Here is a 20,343-nt window from a genome sequence, read left to right on the forward strand (position 1 = left end):
GCGAACTGTACACTGCTTCGGCGCCGGACAAGATAAAAAATCTTGTCTACCCAAGACTCGACTCACGCAAAAATTTGATGAATCGAGTAAATTCTTTTGTATCTTCTTGTATAAATTTTTCTATACATTTAATATGCAATCACCATTTTTTTTTTGCTAAGTAGTCAACATATTTCTTCCCACAGTCGGTAGTAAAAGGACATTTACCTGGAAGAACCTACACACATGTCGGAAAGCATTCGTAACGTTGTACATATTCATCAGTTTCTTGTCTGCAACAAATCGAATTTCTTAGCGTGTACACGCGCCAGAGTAGTCGAAAGATCTGTAGTCTGTCATATTATCGTTACAACAAAAAACAAGAGGAATTCTTTATTTCCAAGTTGTTTTTTTAATAATTTTATTAATATATTTATAAAATCTACACGTCACACTAGATAACAAATATACACTAGAGAACATTTATACAGGGTGGAACAGAACGACTGACAAAGCTGAAAACTGTGAAGTCTTAAATATGTACTTAATAGTATTGAAATTTAAGATTTTTTACTCTAAGTGTAATAGTTTCAGAGTTATTCAATGATAAAGATTTGCTTGAAAAGTCTGTATTGTCAATCCTACATCATAAAACACAGCTGTTAGGAGGCAATTACCGGGAGGTACTCAGGGCAAAAAACTTTGTAATTTAATAGGTCGTTGACCTCCGTCGTTGATCAGCACCCCATCAGTCACTTTCTTTGATCAGTCATCATGTGAATGATGATTAATTATGCGGATATTTTATTGCATTAATTTGAGAGTAATTAACACCCCTAACTCCGTGTTTGACGACCCAATATTTACATTTACCGAAAAAATGCACCTCTCATAGAATCTTCAGGACACATGTTCTTTCTAAACTATGCGTTGTCATAAACTACGTACAACAACTTAAGAAATATAAAGTTTTCTAAATGACCCTGTCAGGAGTTCAACTCATATTGCCTGCGTCATAAGATAAGACTAACTTAAATAAACATAACTAAATTAAGTAAACACGTTCTACAACATGCGTCAAGTACTCAAATTATAATAGTCCCTAAAAACCCTTAATCCGGCCCTAACATAAAATAGGAAATTAGGCAGCCAATCACATCACTTATAACCGCTTAGACAATACAACATAAACAGATAACGATTTTAGAACAGCAGTCGCAAGGTTAGCTGACCAGATCCACTTTCTTCGTTTTAAGATTTGTCGTGACATGTTAAAATGCGGTTCAAAATTCGCGCTTCAAATCCGATTCTTTATTATTTCCGGACAGGGCCTGAAATCGCATAACTTATCTCCTCTGCAGGGAATAAAATCAAAATATCTGAGGATTTAAAACATTCGCAGGGGCCAACGTACCTTCTGTTCGAGAGCAAAGCCGACAAAGACTCGTGGTTGTACCATTTGACAGTCGTGAGTGGAGGTGGCCTGAGCCAGGGTACGCACTTTGAACAGCTTATTCAGAAGCTTATGGAGACCGATGGAGATCCCAGTGAGTGTTACATTGATTATCTTCCAATCACTTTGTTAAATTGTGACTGTGGCCGGTGCGGTTTTTACTTGATTATTTGAACCGGTCTAATTTGGTGTTTGTTTCTGTCATTTTATAAATAACCAAAATACATAAGCAACAGGAAAAACATTTACGGAATAGACCTTGCAGATAATAATTCTTTCAGAACAATGCTTAAGGAATTTTTGTACACTTATTTGGCACCAATATTTTTTTACTGCAGTTGCCTTGAAGTCGATTTTGGACAATTAATCATACTGTAGAATCGATATTTCATATCATTGTATGCAATATTACATCCATTATTACAGTACATAAAATGGCAGTTTTGAAAAGTGTAGTTGTATACCTTAAATTGTAGCTAAGTGTATATTTATATAAATTTGCTCCGGTTTAGCTTTCTTCTCGTAACTCTGAAATATAATGTTACTTATATATTGTCTTTGTGTCATTGCAGATTGTGTTCTATGGAGACATCCCACCTTATTGTATTCAAAGGAAAACATCAATTCGCCGCTGACGTCCTTGAACTCGGAGGCTTTGCAAGCGGAGGCATTAAAACTGTTTAAGGTTTGTACAATAAAAAGTATTACATGATTTAGTTCGTAGTCCACCAAGCCAGTCTAACGAGGCTTGAAGACTTCACGTGTTTTTTAAGAACGTTGTAAATTTTGTCTAATATGCAAATTCAAATTTCCTTCTTCATCCCGTTAGTCACCTGAAGTGATGATTCGAAAAGACACAGGTAAATAAACACAGGATCTCGAACGTATATTGAGTATGACGTAAACCATAATGAGCTCAGGATTGTTTCTATGGGATACATTTCGGAGTGTGTGCAGGAACTTTTCAACTTAGCTTCACCCTCATCGTTCGTGCCTTTGTCGACTAGACGGTCCGGAACACTCCATCCTTATGTTATTGTTTTTCCACTCAATCTTAAAATTGTGGGACTGTAGTACATTAAAAAGGTATTGAAGTGGACGCGGGTACAGCGATGTCGGCATTGCAATTGCAGTGCGTGCAGCTGTTCATGTCGGTGGCGGTGGAGCACGCGGGCATCGACTACCACGTGGTGCTGGCGCAGAACGCGCTGCAGCAGTGCCTGGAGGTGACGGAGCTGCAGGACGAGCTGGTCTCCTGCCTGGCCAAGCAGACCACGGCGCACACGCACTCCAAGCACGGCGTGCAGGTAACCCCGACGACGCCGCGCCGCCACGCAAAGCTAAACCTTAAAGCTGCCAAGCTTAAGAATGTAAGTCCTTTTCTTTACTGGCCGGGCACTGGGCGAGGCAGTCTTCGCACACTTCACGGTGTCTTTCGAAGTGCGCATTTTACGATTCGCCTAGAATTAGGAAGAATTTATTAAAGCCACGTTCATTAATGTCGAACGTCAGGAAAGGCGTGAATATATTTGAATTGTGTAAATATATTTTAAATTGGAAAGTAGTCAACGTCTTTTTAGATTGCCAAACCACAGTACGGTCCCGGCCTTAAAAATGGAATGCTCCTAACCTAATAAATAATTTCGCGTTAGTTTATCTGTAACTTGTGACAGTGATATTATTGATATTTTAATGGGAGTTTAATTCAAATGTGTAACGTGTGAAAAAGTAGGAGCATTCCAATACTTTATATTTTTTGTTTGCCATTATTGCGAATAGTTTTCATCATAACGTTGAGTAGGTCAAGTAATATAAATAATAATATTAAATAATTCGTAGAAAGTGACAATTGATTATACAAAGGAACCGTCCACATAGCACAAAAGAATCGTTCCCACACTAGTCAACGTTAGCATAAAAACTATACGCAAATACATATGATATTAAATAGAAATAGCATGGCTTGCGATATTAACAAAAAAAAATGTAAAGAAACCCAGTTTCTACAATCAATTATATAAGAAACTTCACAAAAAGTGAAATTGTTAAATAGGATTATATTTGCTTCGTTATCAGCAATGCCTTTTTGGCTTCCAAGCTCTGCGCTTCTCTGCTTTTCTCATATGTCGTATCTACCACTTTACTACCATCATACCAGTTTATTCACGGGTGGTTTGCGTCACTGTAGATTTCACAATAACGTTATTAAACAGACAGTATTTCTTATAAAAAAATTTAAATACAGAAACGCTGTTTCTGAAGTAGAAATTTCCAATGATTTCCCTAATACAAAACAGTTACATCTCTAGTAGCTATTTGTAGCTTTAAAAGTAATTTGCTTTTATGAATATACACTAACAAACCATTAACGTAGCATCTGTAAGCTTTGTGTGTTGCAATAAAATAATAATTGAAACAATGCTTGAGTTTTGTGGTTGATCAATTTGGAATTGTGTATGTGAAAATTATAATTTATTGGCTTCTTGGGATTATGCAAAATTCTTCTAGAATATTTGAACACAAAAAACACAGAAGTTGTATTCCAACTTGATCGTCTGGTTTTGGCAACATTGAGCAATATTTCTATGAACAAAAACATATTACTACCTTTAAAGTTCCTTGAGGTACAAAAGAGCAACTATGAAAGAAATTTGCAGCTAAAAAAGTGTATTCGTTACAATATTTTATGATTTTACAAGACATTTGATTCGTTACAGTATTTAAATAATAAATCGTGTGTCATGGAGAGTTCTGTTTATAGTTATAAAGAACACTCAAACAAAACCTGTTCTAAGGCACGTATAAAAATAAAATTTCTTCCTGTATTACACAATTTATATGAGAAAATAAAAAACATTTCATCGTTGCTCCCGTAAATTGGTGTCGCCAAAAAAAATGTTGCCACAACAAATAAGAAATGTCGTTTCGTTGCAATCTTTCAAATGGAATGTTGGTGTAAATTATCCCCGATTTTGTTTTTCTCAATTTTTCTCCCACGAATGCCCCTCCAATTCCCTGCTAGACATAGGGAATGATATTTTTTTTGTTTATCTATTGTCCATATGTTCTATTAGCTAGACCTTGCACTGTTGTCCCCTTCTATGTTCGTACAGAATGCAAGTTTTAGTCTGATTCCTACGTTTAAATGTAGTGACATTTACTCGCATTTATCCAAAACTAAGGTAAGTATTTAGGTGTTAGAAAGATATAATTGTGATTGTGCTAACTGCATAATATTATTAAATACAGGAAGTGAATGTAGTATTTACACGTGTTTCAGACATTTCCGAAATATTTTTTATAGAACCTAAGCCTTCGAACAACGAAGAGGTTTCATTATTAAATTTCTTTATTATTCATTCATTTGTTGTTATAAATACTTAATACATTAAAAATGTATATCAAGTAATAAAATAAAATTTAATTTCCTTTTTAGTTACATTCAGTTTTATTTATTTCATTCGCATTCTCTAAAATATTGTGCAGTTAAACAAACCTCATTTTTAGTCACTTTTGTTTAAAATTAACTGTTAATTGAATACATTAAAATTTGCTCCCCACCGCGCATTCCTTTACTGACGTATCTTGTGTCATCTTAGGTCTGGTTAACATGGGTACAACAACTAATCGCACAAACACATCGGCATAATGCACAGCCACTAACATACTGTTCAATAAAATAAAAACACATTTATTATAAGCGCCATCTATTGGCCTGTACAGAATACTATTTTGTCACACAGTGGTACAACATAATGCCAGGAACAGACACACGACTACGACAAATTGTTTCACATACCATAGTATAATAATAAGACAAATAGGGCAACTCCCACCTGTTCGGCGTATCAATGGCTTCACATCGCTCGGATCGTAAGGTTGTCACAATATTATTTTAGACATAACTACAGGTTTTAAATATAATTGAAAAAAAAAATCTAACGTATTTATCATAGTATTGTACTGCTACATTGAAATAACCTATGTCAAATGCAGTAGTCACGTGTTTATATATTTTTTTTATCCGGATTGATATCTATATGATATGAGAGTTTTTTTTTATATTACCAAGTGACGGGACGAACAAGTCACCCTGAGACGGAAGTTGACAAGTCTCGTGTACCTTTAATTTGACTCTTACCCTTCCAAACCGAAACGCAGTAATGCTAGACGAACCCTTTCACAAGGAGCTGTACTGCTACCATAGAGTATTATTGTTACTAGTCATTATTATTAATATGATCCATTCTGAATTTGAGTCACCCTTTTCAAGACACCATAAACTCAATAATAAACACGTCTACTGTTTGATGTCATTTATTAAAAACCGCGCGAACGCTTCAATTCCATGAATGGCGCGTGTGACGACCCGCGCAATATAATCACACATATAATCCTCGATGGTATATTGTATTGTAGTTACCCTACTCGTCTTATTGTGCTATCCACACATACCTTCTCTGATTCCTGATTAAATTAACACAATAGATTATCATTTCGTGATCAACAAACAAAACATAAAGCCCTCCACGTGCTGCAATCGTATTTTTAGTACTTACTCAATACATATTACTCATTGTAACTTCTAAAGTTTCTTTATTATAAGTATCTATTTATACATATTAACAATACACGAATACCTTGCAAGAAATACGGACCACACAACGTTTCAAGTACCTGTGTGTGTAAATGATTTAGGTGTTCAGAACACTGCAGTTCGTCAGGTGTCAATGAGCAATAAGTAAAGAAAACAACCCAATAGATGTTTATAGTAAGTTCCCCCAAAGAGTTTAGATGAGGCCCCCCAAACAGCAAGAACACCAACATTTCATTTGTACAGCAACTGCTACTGTGCGCGACACAATCGCTGTTTACGTGCGACACGAGCGGCTCGTCCGTCGGAGGGGATAACAAGAGCGACGCGCCGCCCCAGGCTGGCTCACCGAGCTCGATACAGGTAACGTTTACTAGGTGAAATAGGTCCGACGACAGTTACACGCGATACTAAGCCTTCAGGTCACAATTAGGACTTCCTTTCTACACTTTATAATTTCCAAGAATATCCGAAATCTCTAAAACGCTTCAATTCCGCTTCCAAATGCGTTATTTTTCACTCCACTACGGCAAAACAGCATATACGTGTAAGTTCATCGGTTCCGTCACAGAGACTATTTAGCCAACTTCAACATATCGACTGTGAACTGGTAACCGGTACTCTCCATTTTGACAACTTTACAGAATGAAGAAAAACCTTGTTTGTGTCACTTATATGTATAGAATCTGGTTTATTAAATAAAAATACGTACATAGTTTTTAAATATTTTTATTACACCTGTTATTAAAAACAATGGAATTAAAAAAACGCTGCGGAGTAAATGCGTTGATGATGATGCAGAGATAAATGGTATTAAAAAGTGAAATCTTTAGAAAATTGAGATAGTACCGGTTGCCATTTCACAGTCGATATATCAGTCTCGCTGTTGTATCGTTAGATTTGTGTCATAGGTAGGCTACATATTTTATGAAGGATCCAATATGGCGTCAATGGTATATTAATTTGCGTCATTGTGTTGTAAAACATAAATAAACCTAAATCCCGACTATAACAAATTGGGAACACAACAGTTTAGAACAAGACCTTGAACTGAATTTTGTCTCACAACATTTCCAATTTGTCAGTGGACTATTCTCTTTAAAATTAGGCAATATTCCAGAAAGTTTAGGCAGTTTTTGACTCATTTGGACCCCAGTTACTTTTATACTCTAATAGAATTTACTTAACTAAACATAAACTAGAAACAAATTAAACCAGATTAATAAAAATCTTAAGTTAAATTTTATGGTTAGTATATTCATCTGATTTGGCAGTGGCTGCATTCGAGCAAAAGCGAAAAGTGTTTTTATTTACACCTTTGTTACAGAATCAATGAATGTATTGTTTCAAATACAAAGTTCATCAGTTCAGTTTTGGTGAATAAATATTGAATTTCAAAATAGGGACCCCACAGCGTACTGCGTCATACAAAACAAAGAAACACGAAAGCACTTGTTATGATCTTCAATTACTGGTACAGATCTACTCTTTCTACGTGGAACTCGATCCTATAAATTGTTACTTGACGTCTTTAAACCTCAGAGCACCTCACTACAATCTCCTGACGAACATCATCGAGTTTATAAGCTCAGTTTAAATCAGGGTTCGAAATTATCAAGATATGTATTGATAATTATCATTATAAGTATCCAATAGTTATCCATGCTAAGTCATAGTTTTGTCTCTTTAATTTTTGACTAAAAATGACAAATAGTGAGAAAACAAAATAAACACGAAGAAAAATCTTTGGGAAACGATTTCGTTTGTACTTTTTTGAGACTGATATTTGACAGATTTACTTACATCACTAGTGGTGGCACTTTACGTGGATACTTGTATTCTCTATTGGGTGTTTGATGTACTTGGAGAAATATTTGACGTACAGACAAACGTATAAACACTGACAAATATGACTGTATAATATATGACCATAGTGTGGACGGTTTACTTGCGTATTTGCCTATTTGGCTCGAGATACCAGCCAGCACGCGGTAACCCGTGGTGTTTGCTGTATTTGTCGAACAGGCAAACAAGGGAAATACTTTGCCACACATACCATCTACACATGGTGATTGTTTGCCCAATATATCAAGTACGCAAAAACAAATATACATATGATGTCACAAAAACATGGCACGACATACATTACATACATTTTAAATTAATTGGAACAATCCAATTAATTTAAAAAAAATATATCGAGTTCTTAGGTTTTCGCGATTGTTACACATAGAAGTCCTTCTATGAGTATTGAGAAATCTTCCTCAGGGACTTGAAATAGGTTTTGATAGATGCACGCCTTTTTTCACTATGAAAGTGAAAAAATAGGTTAATATTAGACATAACTGGCTGAAGACTGTACCACTTCAGTCAACCGTGACAATGGGACCTGTAAAGGGCCCGAAACGTCGGTTTATTTGAAAAAACAAATATAAGCGATTTAAATCCAGAAAAATAGTTTTATTTCCTATTTAAAAATATAACTATCTAATAAAGGCATATTTATTAAGATAATTGTCATTGCGAACCCTGGTTTAAATGTAATTTCTGTAAATATAGTGAGAGTGTAGGATGTAGGAGTTATACTTTTTTAAACATATTAAAAGATTTCTAACATCGTAAAGTGGTAAGTCGCGGTCTTGTTTTTTTTTATAAAAGCTCTATCTCTATTCGTGACCAAATTTTAGTAATTTCCACTATGATGCATCAATACAAATACGTCGACTGCAAGACCGGTGTTAAAAAACTGTTTAAATTGAACTTCTTTTGTAATAAAATATATCTTAGGGACGTCGTCACCATAATTCTTGACACGGATCGCATTACGCTGGTCATAAAACCTTTAAGTTCTTGTAATAAGAGAGAAAAAGTCGTAGTGAGTTTCGCGTCGGCATTATGAACGAAAGCGAAACGTGCAATATCTTTTTCGCTCTTATTGCATCGACATCAGCTTTTTGTGATCGGCTCAAGCCGATACTGCGTTAATAACTGGTAACTCCCTTAAGTGCGATTGCTCATTTCACTTTACCATTAAAATATCTTCTAACGGCACTGAAAACACTATTAAGCCCTAATCAATCAAGTGCAGGGTCTGGGACACTTTTGACGGCATCATCAAAGATAGTTTTACTTAATACAGAAGAGTTGAAGACACATCTCCAGTAGGGCTATCTCGACGACAGCTTTTCTAAATTGGTTCTGGTGTTCAGGGAAGTGCCCCAGAGTGAATTCCGTTGATACCAGATCAACCTATAAATTGTAATTTGAGACTAGCATATCGGAGAATTATTAAAGAAAATAATATATCTTGATAATTTCAAACTCTAGTATCTTTGTAATTCTGCAAATGAATAATTTTATTAGCACTGAGGTTTGGATACGAGTAACGTACAACTTTAATTGGCTGTCAATGTCTTACCCCATTTGATACACTTGCTTCGAAACACCTTAATTAATGCAATAGAGTAGTTAACAAATGTTTGCTAATAACTGAAGCCAATAAATGTATTTTACTGCACGAATCCCAAAATCATAACTTAGAATCATAAATTATATGAGAAAGGCAAAAAAGTGTAACGTACACAGGCATGTGATACTTTCAACGATTGTCTCTATAATTCAAAGCATTGTAAACGAGTGTGAAATTTCAGGCGCCATTGTTATCAGTGGATTGCAAAAGCAACCCTCCTACATACAGTTTCGTACAAGGCTGGCAGTTGCTGGCCCTCGCTGTCAGTTTGTTCGTGCCGAGAAATAACAGATTGCTTTGGTATCTGAAGCTACATCTTAGCAGGCATTCCGATTCTAAGTAAGTATTTTATTGTAAAATCTACATAGGTTTGAATACGTTATAATGTTAGACCGGATAATATTGTGAAGCAAGACAGATTTGACTTCTCCCTCCCTCTCTGATGTCGCCATTTCTATTACATAATTAATCATTGTGAATTTTTATAGCCATTTATTTTTATGTTCAATTTTGATGTTTTAATTTTTGTTATGTTTTGTTATTTGCTTTAAATTTTTTTAAATAACATTTGTATTTGATGTAGTTAGTGCTTAATTTCTGAAATAAAGTCACTGATATTATAACACAGGGCCTTTAGCTGAGAAACTGTTGTTTAAGCACCCTCAAGTGACAAAACTTTGTATGTGATAATAACGAACTTAGTGATATTTTTCATATACGTTTATTCCTTTTTTAACATGAATGGAACTGGATAATAAAGTTAAAAGAACAATAACAGATTTTGATATAAACTATTCACATTTCAGGACGGAATGTGGCAAATACGCGGCGTACTGTTCGCGTGCCTTAGAACGTACAATTCGCAACGGCGGACGAGAGGACAAACCCTCCCGCATGGAAGTACTGTCCATACTGTTGAAGAACCCCTACCACCATTGTTTGCCGCATGCTATACCGGTGCACATGTTGAATAACACTTACCAGGTAAGAAACTACATTCACACGCGTGTCAAAATAGTCCTAATATGATTTTAAAAAACACGAATGTGATGTATCAAGACGGTGGTAGTCTACTGGGAGTTAGGTGCTTCTCATTCGAGACACAGTTGTTTCGATTCGAATGTGTCATACTCGGGAACTTGACCTTTAATGTAACTGTTCACTAGCTTCGGTGGACAAAAACCACCAAAGCTAGTAGCAGTCGAGCTCCTTGTGAAAGAGTTCGTCTAGGGAACTGCCACTTTACTTATTTCTGCCGCCAGGCAGTAATGTGAGCTTTACTGCGTTCAGGTTTTAAAGGTAAGGGTGCTATCAACTATTTATGATGTAAAACTTGTGAGTGGCACAACGGTGATTTGTTTGTCCCGTCGTTTGATATCATGAAAAACGTACCTTTTTACGCATGCAAATTTCAAGACAATCCATATTATTATCAACTCTTATACGTCGAAACGAAAAGTTGATATATATGTTGATTTCTAGAGATAAGATTTACAACGGGTTTTATTGCTTCCTTAGGTGATCAGCTTCGACGGATCGACCACAGTGGAGGAATTCCTGTCAACGCTCAGCACAGAGTTGGGCTGCAGAGAATCCGCGCAGTCCGGCTTCGCGCTGTTCAGCGATGACCCCATTGAGAAGGATCTGGAGCATCATATTAAGCCTGACAAAAAGGTGGGTCTTAGATTGCCAGTGTATACACAACATGAACAACATGGGAAAGTAGGACATCCAATGTTTCTGTAATCGGATGATTTAAGTAAATAGCTGTTAATTTGAACTTCCTTAAAATGTTAGAATAGAATAGAATACGTTTATTTGCCAGAATACAGTAATTACAAAGGTCTTAAGTAAAATTAGGTACATTGTATTCAACCTGCAAGCAGATGTGCAAATATTAATGGGATTCAATGTTTCTTGAGTCTCTATAGTTTCTAATTAATGTAATGAATTTGTAAATTGTAAGTATTCTTTATTACTATAGAAGCAATGTCAAAAGCCATTTTGTCAATTTTAATTTAAAAGTATGTCCTTGTAACAATTTAATTTCGTTTGGTAATTTATTGTAAATAATTATACACATGTTGAAGCAGTTATTCTTATAAATTACTTTATGGCAACGAGGTTGGCATAAGAGATTCATAATTTTTGCTCTAGTTTGCCTTTGAATGACTCCACCGCGAGTTTTAAAATATTGAGGATGAGAGTTGACAAATACGCAGATATCCCTAATGTACATGCATGGCAAAGGTAATATGTTCAGCTTTTTAAACAGCGGTTTGCAACTGTCATCGAACCACGCACCGCAAATTGCTCGAATACACTTCTTATATTATTATTCATTTATTGGTTCAGCAACAGTTCAATACACTTACCATTTACATACATTACTGTAATAAAATAATACGAGACTAGTGTGTAAGCCAATTATAGTTGAACACATACTTCTCATAATCACTTAAAAAATATAATGCAAATTATTAAAAAACTATTAGAATATACATAGCAGTAGAGCTCCTTGTGAAAGAGTTCGTCCAGGGAAGTACTGCCACCTTTCTTATTTAGCCGCCAGGTAGGAATGTGAGCATTACAGCGTTCCAGTTTTAAAGGGCAAGGGTGATGAGAAATTACAGCCACTTGGGACTTGTCAAGTTGTGTATCAGGGTAACGAGCGCAGGGGCAGTACCCCTCAGATCTCTCAGAAAGCTCTTGAATAGCAACGCAACTGCTATGGACAGGCGTGTCGCTCACTACTAGGCGCACAACTTGTTCGTCATAATATAAATAAAATAAAAAATAAAAGAATGAGATGAAATGTTATGTATTTTATAGTAATAATGAATTTCGTGTTACGACTTTCAGCTGTGCGACGTTATATCAAAATGGGAGACGGCGCTGCGAGAAAAGGGCTCAGGGAAGTTCGAAAACTCACGAGTGATCCGACTGACGTATAGAAATAGGCTGTATTTTAAGAATTCTGTTCGTACGGAAATCGATAAAGAGAGATTGCTGCTTTGCTACCAAGTTAATCAACAAGGTGAGAGAATTTTGCTCATACAGGATATCGTAATTGTTCTTCTCGTGTACTTACTGACGATAAGAAACATATACAAACAGAAGGGTCTCGCCTCCTGTCAGGGTGTAGGGTACAGGATGTGCTGGGATTCTAGGAGAAGCACCATGTCACTACACTTTTTTTTTATCTATCCCTAGGAAATGTTATTTTTATCCACAGACGCAAAAGAGAGGAATTATATCTCCGTAGCTTTTGTCTGTGTATTTCTCTGTGGTAACGTAACTCCCAAACAGGTGGACCGCTCTCAGAGCAGCCTTTTTTTTTAATTTATAGGCTGTTATCGGGATGGTTCGTTGCTACATTTGACGGACACCTGTTCATCTAATTAAAGATCATCAGCTCCTTTCCGAGTTAGAGTCTCAATCATAAGATGAATATTTATTTTTAATCGACTTAAAAAAAGAGTAGGTTCTCAATTCGGCTGTATTTTTTTTGTATGTATGTTACGCGATAACTACGGCGTTTGTGAACCGATTATGATGATACTTTTTTGTTGGAAAGAGGGTATCTCAGTATAAATGGTGTCATTTACATTTGTAGAAAATATCCCACCTCTAAGGGTGATAAATTAGAGGGTCAATCCGCTTTCGCGCACTTTTCGGTAAACGATCGCAATGAAACTTGGCAAATAGATGTAATTCCACTTACTTTCACTTGTCGACTGACCGATGTCACGGATCGACTTGAAGTTTGGTATACTATGGATATTCGATGACATTACAATTATGGTAAACTAAGTGCAGATAGTTAAATGCACGTTAAATGGACTGTGCTAAAACAAGTTTATTAATAAATATTACTCGAGTTTACATCAACGATTACCAAATGATTAAGCGTAATTTGAAAGTTGTCGAATTATTCGCTTATTGATAAGTATCATTCAGCACTTGAGCTACTGCTCAAAATCTCACTCGGAAATGGTGTCACTTGAAATGACGCCATTAAAATGATTATAGTCTGTTAATACAGGAGAACGAAAACCAGCGCCACAGCTAAACTCTTTCGCGGAATTCTCGCGCATGCTCGAGAATGCTCGCGCATTCGTGGGAGATTTTGGCTCGTATCTAGTTTGAACGTTACACTATTGTTAATATAAATAAGTAAAGTTTATTATGTACAATACCGTTGCAAAAGTTCGCTTTCTTTCCGTTCCACCGCAATATAAATTGAGCCTTAAGCTAAGTGAGGTCCTTTTGCGTACACCACACCCGCACAAATGACAGTTCAAATTTTACTCGCTAAAGCGTATTGCTTTTTATCTGTTTTATTTTACTTTGTTTTTTAGGACTTTTTTATTTTTTTACTTTTAATTCTTTCTATTTTGTTTTGTTTGTCTAAGAAATCTCTTTTCTTTGTGTAGTAATCTCTTCTTTTTCTATGTATCGTGGCGTTGCAATAAATATTTTTCTATTCCATTGCAATGTATCTCCAAATCGGAGTGACGATACGCACGAAATAGTGTACTCAAAAGCTGTTTATTAATATGGTCTGAAATCTACTTTCAGTGGTAGCAGGCAGGTTTCCAGTAACTCGAGAGCTAGCGGCGGAGTTGGGCGCTCTGATGGCCCAACTCGACATGGGCGACTACTCGGCCACGAACACGCAGCACAACCAACCTTTGGCCCATCGGTTCTACCCGTACAGGTACAGAGCGGGCATGAGCAACGATGAGTTAAGGTGAGCCTTTTGTTCTTTATCTTCTCTTTGATTTTAAAGTTTTACAAGTTGAACCGTTTGGGAATGCGACTAATGAGGAAGCACCGCAAAAGTAATGGAGATATCGGAATTTTCATATTATGAAAATGAAGGTATAAGGTCAAAGGTTATTAGGGTAGATTAACACGTGTCCTGATTCAATATTATGAAATGTACAGAATATAGGACTATAAATTTAACATCAAAAGCTGAAGTGCTTATTCTGGCCATAAAAGCGGAGTTGGTGAATATGGGGCGATTATTTGTCAAAAGCCAACCCCAACAAAGAAGATACTAAGTAAGAAAAGTGAAATTTTCGGGAAACTGACCAAATTTACACCAACCAAATATACCATTTAGCTGGTCCTGTCACTATTAATAATATTTTATTTGATACAAAAAAAAATGGAACTGTGTTTTCGGATATAAATCGCGTATATTTGTTTATTTTATTTACAAACGAATCAACGGTTCAGCCCCTTTACAGATCAAACTCGATGAGAACTCGATATGACAAAAAAATTCTTAATCTTTTTAAATTTATGTTGTGCGGTTCTCAAAAAGTTTACTTTTCGAATTGTGTTACTCTATTATTGTGTTTGAAAAATGTTAGCGGAATAAGCTTCTTGAATTTTGAATGTTGAAGGTCATTCCCATTGTCAGTAATTCTAGGTTCTTATCATGCGTAAAATAATACATTTGTATGTTAAAAATAGATTGCAAAACAAATACCTCTCGTTTTACTCCTTAAAATGGTACTAATGATTTTATAAGGTAATTGTACATGCCGTCATAACTTTCTACCAATGGTGTAGGTAGAAAGTTTCATACTTTTTTACTTCTTTGTAGATGAAAATTCCGATGGAATGATTGTTATGATATTGAATTTGTTTAACAGAGACGTGGAAGAGAAGCTAAGGTCGAAGTGGATAGCTTTAAGAGGCCGCAGCACAGCGGACTGCGTGCGAATCTACCTCAATTGTACCAGAAAGTGGCCTTTCTTTGGTGCTACTCTATTCCAAGCTAGAGTGAGTATTGTGAGCCTTGTACAAGAACATACAAGAACACAAACACTGAGAACACTCATCGTAGTTTTCACACAAACTCAACAACTCGTTTTTGTATGGATACTGCGCCCCGCGCTGTGTGCTTGCAGACTAGCAGTAGTAAAAACCAGATCAATACTAATACAGTACTGTAAATACAGTACTGTCGGTACTCACGATAATTTTTTGATACGAAAATCGAACACCCAGACAAAAATTTTTCGATCCGGCTGAATTCGAACCAACGTCTTCCTGCAAACTGTGCCAGACGATATGCCAACTAAGCCACAAAACAAACCAGCGGACCTTACGAATTTTTCTGTGTGCTTATTGCAACTATTTGTTTTTGGTTTTTAACGACTTTTTTGCCGTAGGAATTTTCTTAACTTTTGTATTAAATAATTATGACAAACTAGTGGAGTAATTTCACAGAAATCATTGTCTAGTGATCAAACATCGTGACATTCAATAAAAAACTTAAAAATTACAGTACTCACGACATTTTCTTTCCCTATTAGCATGGGTAGTATCAAATCCAGGCCCATTGACTTTAGTACATATTTAGTTCTGCCTTAATTAATTTTACTACATGATTTTCTTTTGGTAATTGATCAAATTGATGAATGGCAAGACAAATGAAAATGTTACTGCTGAGAAAATATAGTAAAATCTTATTAATCAGAAGAGGTTTACTTAATGACAGCCTCGTGTGATATTTTTGCGATTAGTTTATTATTTTTCGGATTTCTAACTCTGCTACTCTGCATACTTGGATAGCATATTAAGTGGGATAAACTAGACCACCTTCGTCCTCGAAAGCAACGAGCTCATACGTATGACCAACTCCAGGTTTTTGTAAAGACGGCACTGTTAATTTTTTGCATTATATATTTTTTTGTATTACACGTACTACATATCCGACGATGTATGTAATTCTTTGCTCACCATATTCGCTGCTGCAAAAATTATCGAAATTACAGATACTGCTGATAATAGATACTACAAAACTGAAAAAAAAAGAAACGTTACTAAGCGATACGACAAAAGAGTTATAGAATATTTTTATAATATTGCTAAGGTCGTAATAATTTTCGTCCCTTTGTTTTCAAAATCGATTAGAATCGAGAACAGTGTTGCCTAACGTATACATCACTAAATGTTAAATTTGGCCAAAGAATGTACAAGCGGCCGTACCACGAAACTGCGTTCACCAAAAGTGCGTTCGTCCGATATTCATGGCGTATTAACAAAAGATCACAAATATATCGCACCAAGTAAAAGCCGCAATGTATTACAAATCATGAGGCATACACTCTGTTACATATTTGTTTACTCGAAATTCATACAAAACCAAAATAATTATTTTTAAAACAAATTACGCATCTTCTGTTTACAAAATCACTTAGTCCTGGAAGGAAACGCCCCTGTTAACTCGTTTACCCACAGTTATGGTACTTTTGCAGTTTATAATGGCACAATTATGCATTTTTCGCGTTTTCGACTGGTGTTTATCTACGATAACTTTCGAGTGCGCTCTAAAGTGTAGCAGCGGCAACTAAGTGAATTTCACTTACTTTGGGCACGCGGAGTACGTACACTTGCGGCGTCTATCTCGATATATGTCTGTATGTTATTGTATAAATAATGAACGCCTGAACAAGAGCAATAACCTTGACAAAAATATAATTGCGCTGCCATCTGTTGGCCTTTTCTGATATTATTACACACACATCACTGGTTTACTTGGTAACATCTGTTGATCAGGGTTAATAATCAAAATAAGCTTCCGAATAAGCGGAGATTCTAGTGCGACATTTGTTTGTATGAGATTGAGTATCTGTACTAGTATAGTATTATATTATCTGTGCTATTATTGGTAATAAAAGAAGGTTAAGGAGGAGGAATGGTGATATTGTTGAATTCAATTTCAGATAAAACAGCCAGACTTGTCGATGGTTTGGCTGGCCGTCTCAGAAGACGGCGTAACGGTACTGGAGCTGGCCTCCATGGCCGTCATAGGGCGATATGCGCTTAACTCCATCGGGCTCTTCGGAGGGCTGCAGGTGAGGCCGACCTTATTCTAGCGACAATGCATTTCTATCACAACATGCGTTCATGGCATCGAGTATATAACCAGAAATAAAGACAAAATGTCATTTAATTTGTTTGAAAACTATTCTGCCAAATCATTGCGGTGACAACTGCGCTCCGATTAGCCACCCCGAATTCGAAACAATTGACGGGTGTCGTCAATTGTTTCACTTCAAATCGACCAGTTTAACTTGAGCTTTGCTATAATGGACGTGAATCGAAAAATTACATATTTAATTACCGATGAAATGTGATTCCGTTTGTTTTGTAATTAGATGTTTTGCTGTTATTTCCACACCACTGAATGGAACAGCCCCCATTGTTAGAGATATTGTCTTTATTACGATAAGTATACAGAATATTTTTGGAATATACGGAGACGTACACACAGGTCAGTTGTTGGCGCTGTACTATTTCAACTTTCTAATTTGTCATTAGGGATGGATTATTTCATCTCTACATCTGGTTATATACTCGATGGTTCATGATAATAATAATAATAATAGTATTTTATGCAATAATCAGGATTCTTAAATGCAGGTATCGTGTTTAGACCACGAGGTTTTGCCGATTGTTCTAAATAGTACGTACGAGATTTTAAGACCTAATTATGTAATGATTGCATACAATTTCTACGAGTAAATAAAATAATGAAACAGAACCAATATTTAATGTATATTTTGTTAACAATCTATGACAACAAATGCGTTTTTTTTTAAATAAATATTTACCCGTTGATTAGGGTAGGTAAAGGTTCCGTATTACAACCTCATCATATGTTTAGACGGAAGCCAAACAAACGGTACAAAACAAAAACCAAAGAAATAGAATAGAACTTGCCAAGTAACACATATGTTTAATCAGTATTTTTTTTTTAACGATTTATGGTGTGTTTGCGAGATTTTTAGGCCAATTTAACCAATCAGGAGGCAGCAATTAGCAAAAATACGTTCTTTTTTGCAACTCATTATAGTTCTGTGTACAGAACGTTAATGAAAATTTACAGTTCAGTGTCGAGTATCATAGACTAAACTAAAAAGAGCGCCTTTATGGATATGGTTTAGGAAATTATAATTGATAGATTAAAGTACAGGAGTAGAAAAACGTAGTTAACAATAATATGCCAAACAAGCACACCAATTGGCTGGTCTCGAACTAGGGAATCCTCTGTACTATGAGAATCAGAGCAACGATATTCATTCTGGAGTACTTTCCAGAACATCCAGACGAAAACCAATTTAGAAAAGTTCTTTTCTTATACTGATCCTACTTGGAATCGATCCCGGGACCTACGCATCTAGCGACCAGAATGTAAACCGCCGCCACAGGGCACTGAGGTTGAGTTACTGTTGGGTACAGTACAGGCCTCTTATCACAATGCGAGTTTCCATACAGACCCAATGATCGTTGGGAAATTCACACACATCATTAATTTGTTTTGCAGTTGTATGCAGATTTCTTTACGGTGTTTGCCTTCACCGAAAAGCTCATAGTAAATTTAAAATTAATTTCGCATATAAATTCCGTAAATCTCAGAAAGCCCGGATTTGAATCTGCGCCCTCAGCTTGAGAAGCGGTAGGTTAGACTACCACGGCGTTGATGATGGTGGGGTTTTAATAATAATGATTTCGTGGATGGGTCAAGAATTTAATAGATATTGTGGCGTTTTTTCAGGACGACCTCATGATGTTGATCGATGCCGACGACGCGACGAGTCCCGTGCACAAGATGTTGATCAGTCTCAATAAGCCTAAGGTATTGTTCGTTCCTTGATGCTTAATTGATTCGTAATTATTATTGTTCATTACAGAAATCGACAGACTTAATTCAATTCAACTAGTACAGAAACAGAAAAGCTTAACTAAATGCTAATTTGTTAGTAAGGTTCATTTGAAAATGAATTAATTTTATTTAAAGGAAATCATTCATATTATTATTACAAAAGATGGTTAATGAAAATATTAATGTATTTATTTACTTGTTTAGATGAAAGTTAATCTAGTTGCGTTCTGATTTTTATAGTGTCTTTTTTAAATGGACTAAAATTACGTTTATAGGGTTGCTAGTTTTCATAAAGTTTTAAATATTTATGAAGTTGTTGTCGATAGTTTTATCGATGGATTGTGAAAGAAGATAAAATTTTGTTAAAACAAAATTATTGTATTGTGAATGTTACGACGATGTAATGGTTACTAATTAATTGTGTTATTGCCTTCTTTATTTTTATTTTGATAGTTGGCGTATTATCATTGAGGTCAATTTTTATTCACATACATTTTAAAAAGAACAGACGGATTTGATTATCTATATAGTACTAAAATGAAAATTTTTAAATATATGTCCATCTTATATTTTTCATTAATATAGTTCTAAATACAGTGTATATATGTATGAACTTACAAAAATCGTTTTCTGAAATGAATTTGGGTTCAGTTATTAATTAAAAAAATGTTATTGGATGAATAATGGCTCGAGGGTGGTTGAAATGAAATAAATTTGGCTATTTGTATCATACGCGTGATCAAAATTCAGTCTACAGACGATATAATATTTATTAACTGCAATTATTAGCTGCACGGGATCGGGCAACACTTTTGAGCAATGAACCGTCATTTTACTCCGTCTTCTAGAAAGACAGACTGTAGCGTGTAAATATTACTTTTATACGTCAGGTGAGTCGTGTCATAACTGGTGCACTGTAATTGCATTTTCGAGTTTTGTTAGTGCAAGTTCGCAACAAAGTCGACAGCGCCGCGAACAAATTTTTTACACGAAGAGGTCGCCCCTAGATGGCGGAGCTGACGCACCTGATCGCCGACTACAAGAACGCGGCGCTGCGGCCCGGCGGGCTGGGCACGCCGCAGATGAACTCGCTGACGCGCAACGGCAGCCACCGCTCGCTGCGGCGCGCGGGCGCGGGGGCGGGGGCGGGGTTGGGC

General features: G+C 36.0%; 1 protein-coding gene across 14 annotated transcripts in view; it reads left to right on the forward strand.

Moving 5' to 3' along the window:
• The window catches only part of LOC113225609 (uncharacterized protein CG43867), a 472,277-nt gene that overhangs the window by 448,340 nt on the left and 3,594 nt on the right, over positions 1–20,343 (forward strand). For 7 of the 14 annotated variants that reach the window (XM_026457952.1, XM_026457953.1, XM_026457959.1 and 4 more), the window contains 13 exons: positions 1,382–1,526; positions 2,005–2,117; positions 2,566–2,802; positions 6,273–6,389; positions 9,677–9,834; positions 10,302–10,479; positions 11,014–11,169; positions 12,358–12,532; positions 14,077–14,248; positions 15,165–15,294; positions 17,244–17,375; positions 19,079–19,159; positions 20,194–20,325. In XM_026457952.1, the coding sequence (XP_026313737.1) occupies positions 1,382–1,526; positions 2,005–2,117; positions 2,566–2,802; positions 6,273–6,389; positions 9,677–9,834; positions 10,302–10,479; positions 11,014–11,169; positions 12,358–12,532; positions 14,077–14,248; positions 15,165–15,294; positions 17,244–17,375; positions 19,079–19,159; positions 20,194–20,325 (1,926 nt within the window). The remainder of the gene's footprint in view (positions 1–1,381; positions 1,527–2,004; positions 2,118–2,565; positions 2,803–6,272; positions 6,390–9,676; positions 9,835–10,301; positions 10,480–11,013; positions 11,170–12,357; positions 12,533–14,076; positions 14,249–15,164; positions 15,295–17,243; positions 17,376–19,078; positions 19,160–20,193; positions 20,326–20,343) is intronic. The other 7 variants (XM_026457955.1, XM_026457956.1, XM_026457954.1 and 4 more) reach the window with 6 other exon arrangements.

The sequence above is a fragment of the Hyposmocoma kahamanoa genome, unplaced genomic scaffold (assembly GCF_003589595.1).
Source record: "Hyposmocoma kahamanoa isolate Upper Pololo Valley unplaced genomic scaffold, ASM358959v1 168, whole genome shotgun sequence".
In the NCBI taxonomy this organism is placed as follows: Eukaryota; Metazoa; Arthropoda; class Insecta; order Lepidoptera; family Cosmopterigidae; genus Hyposmocoma; species Hyposmocoma kahamanoa.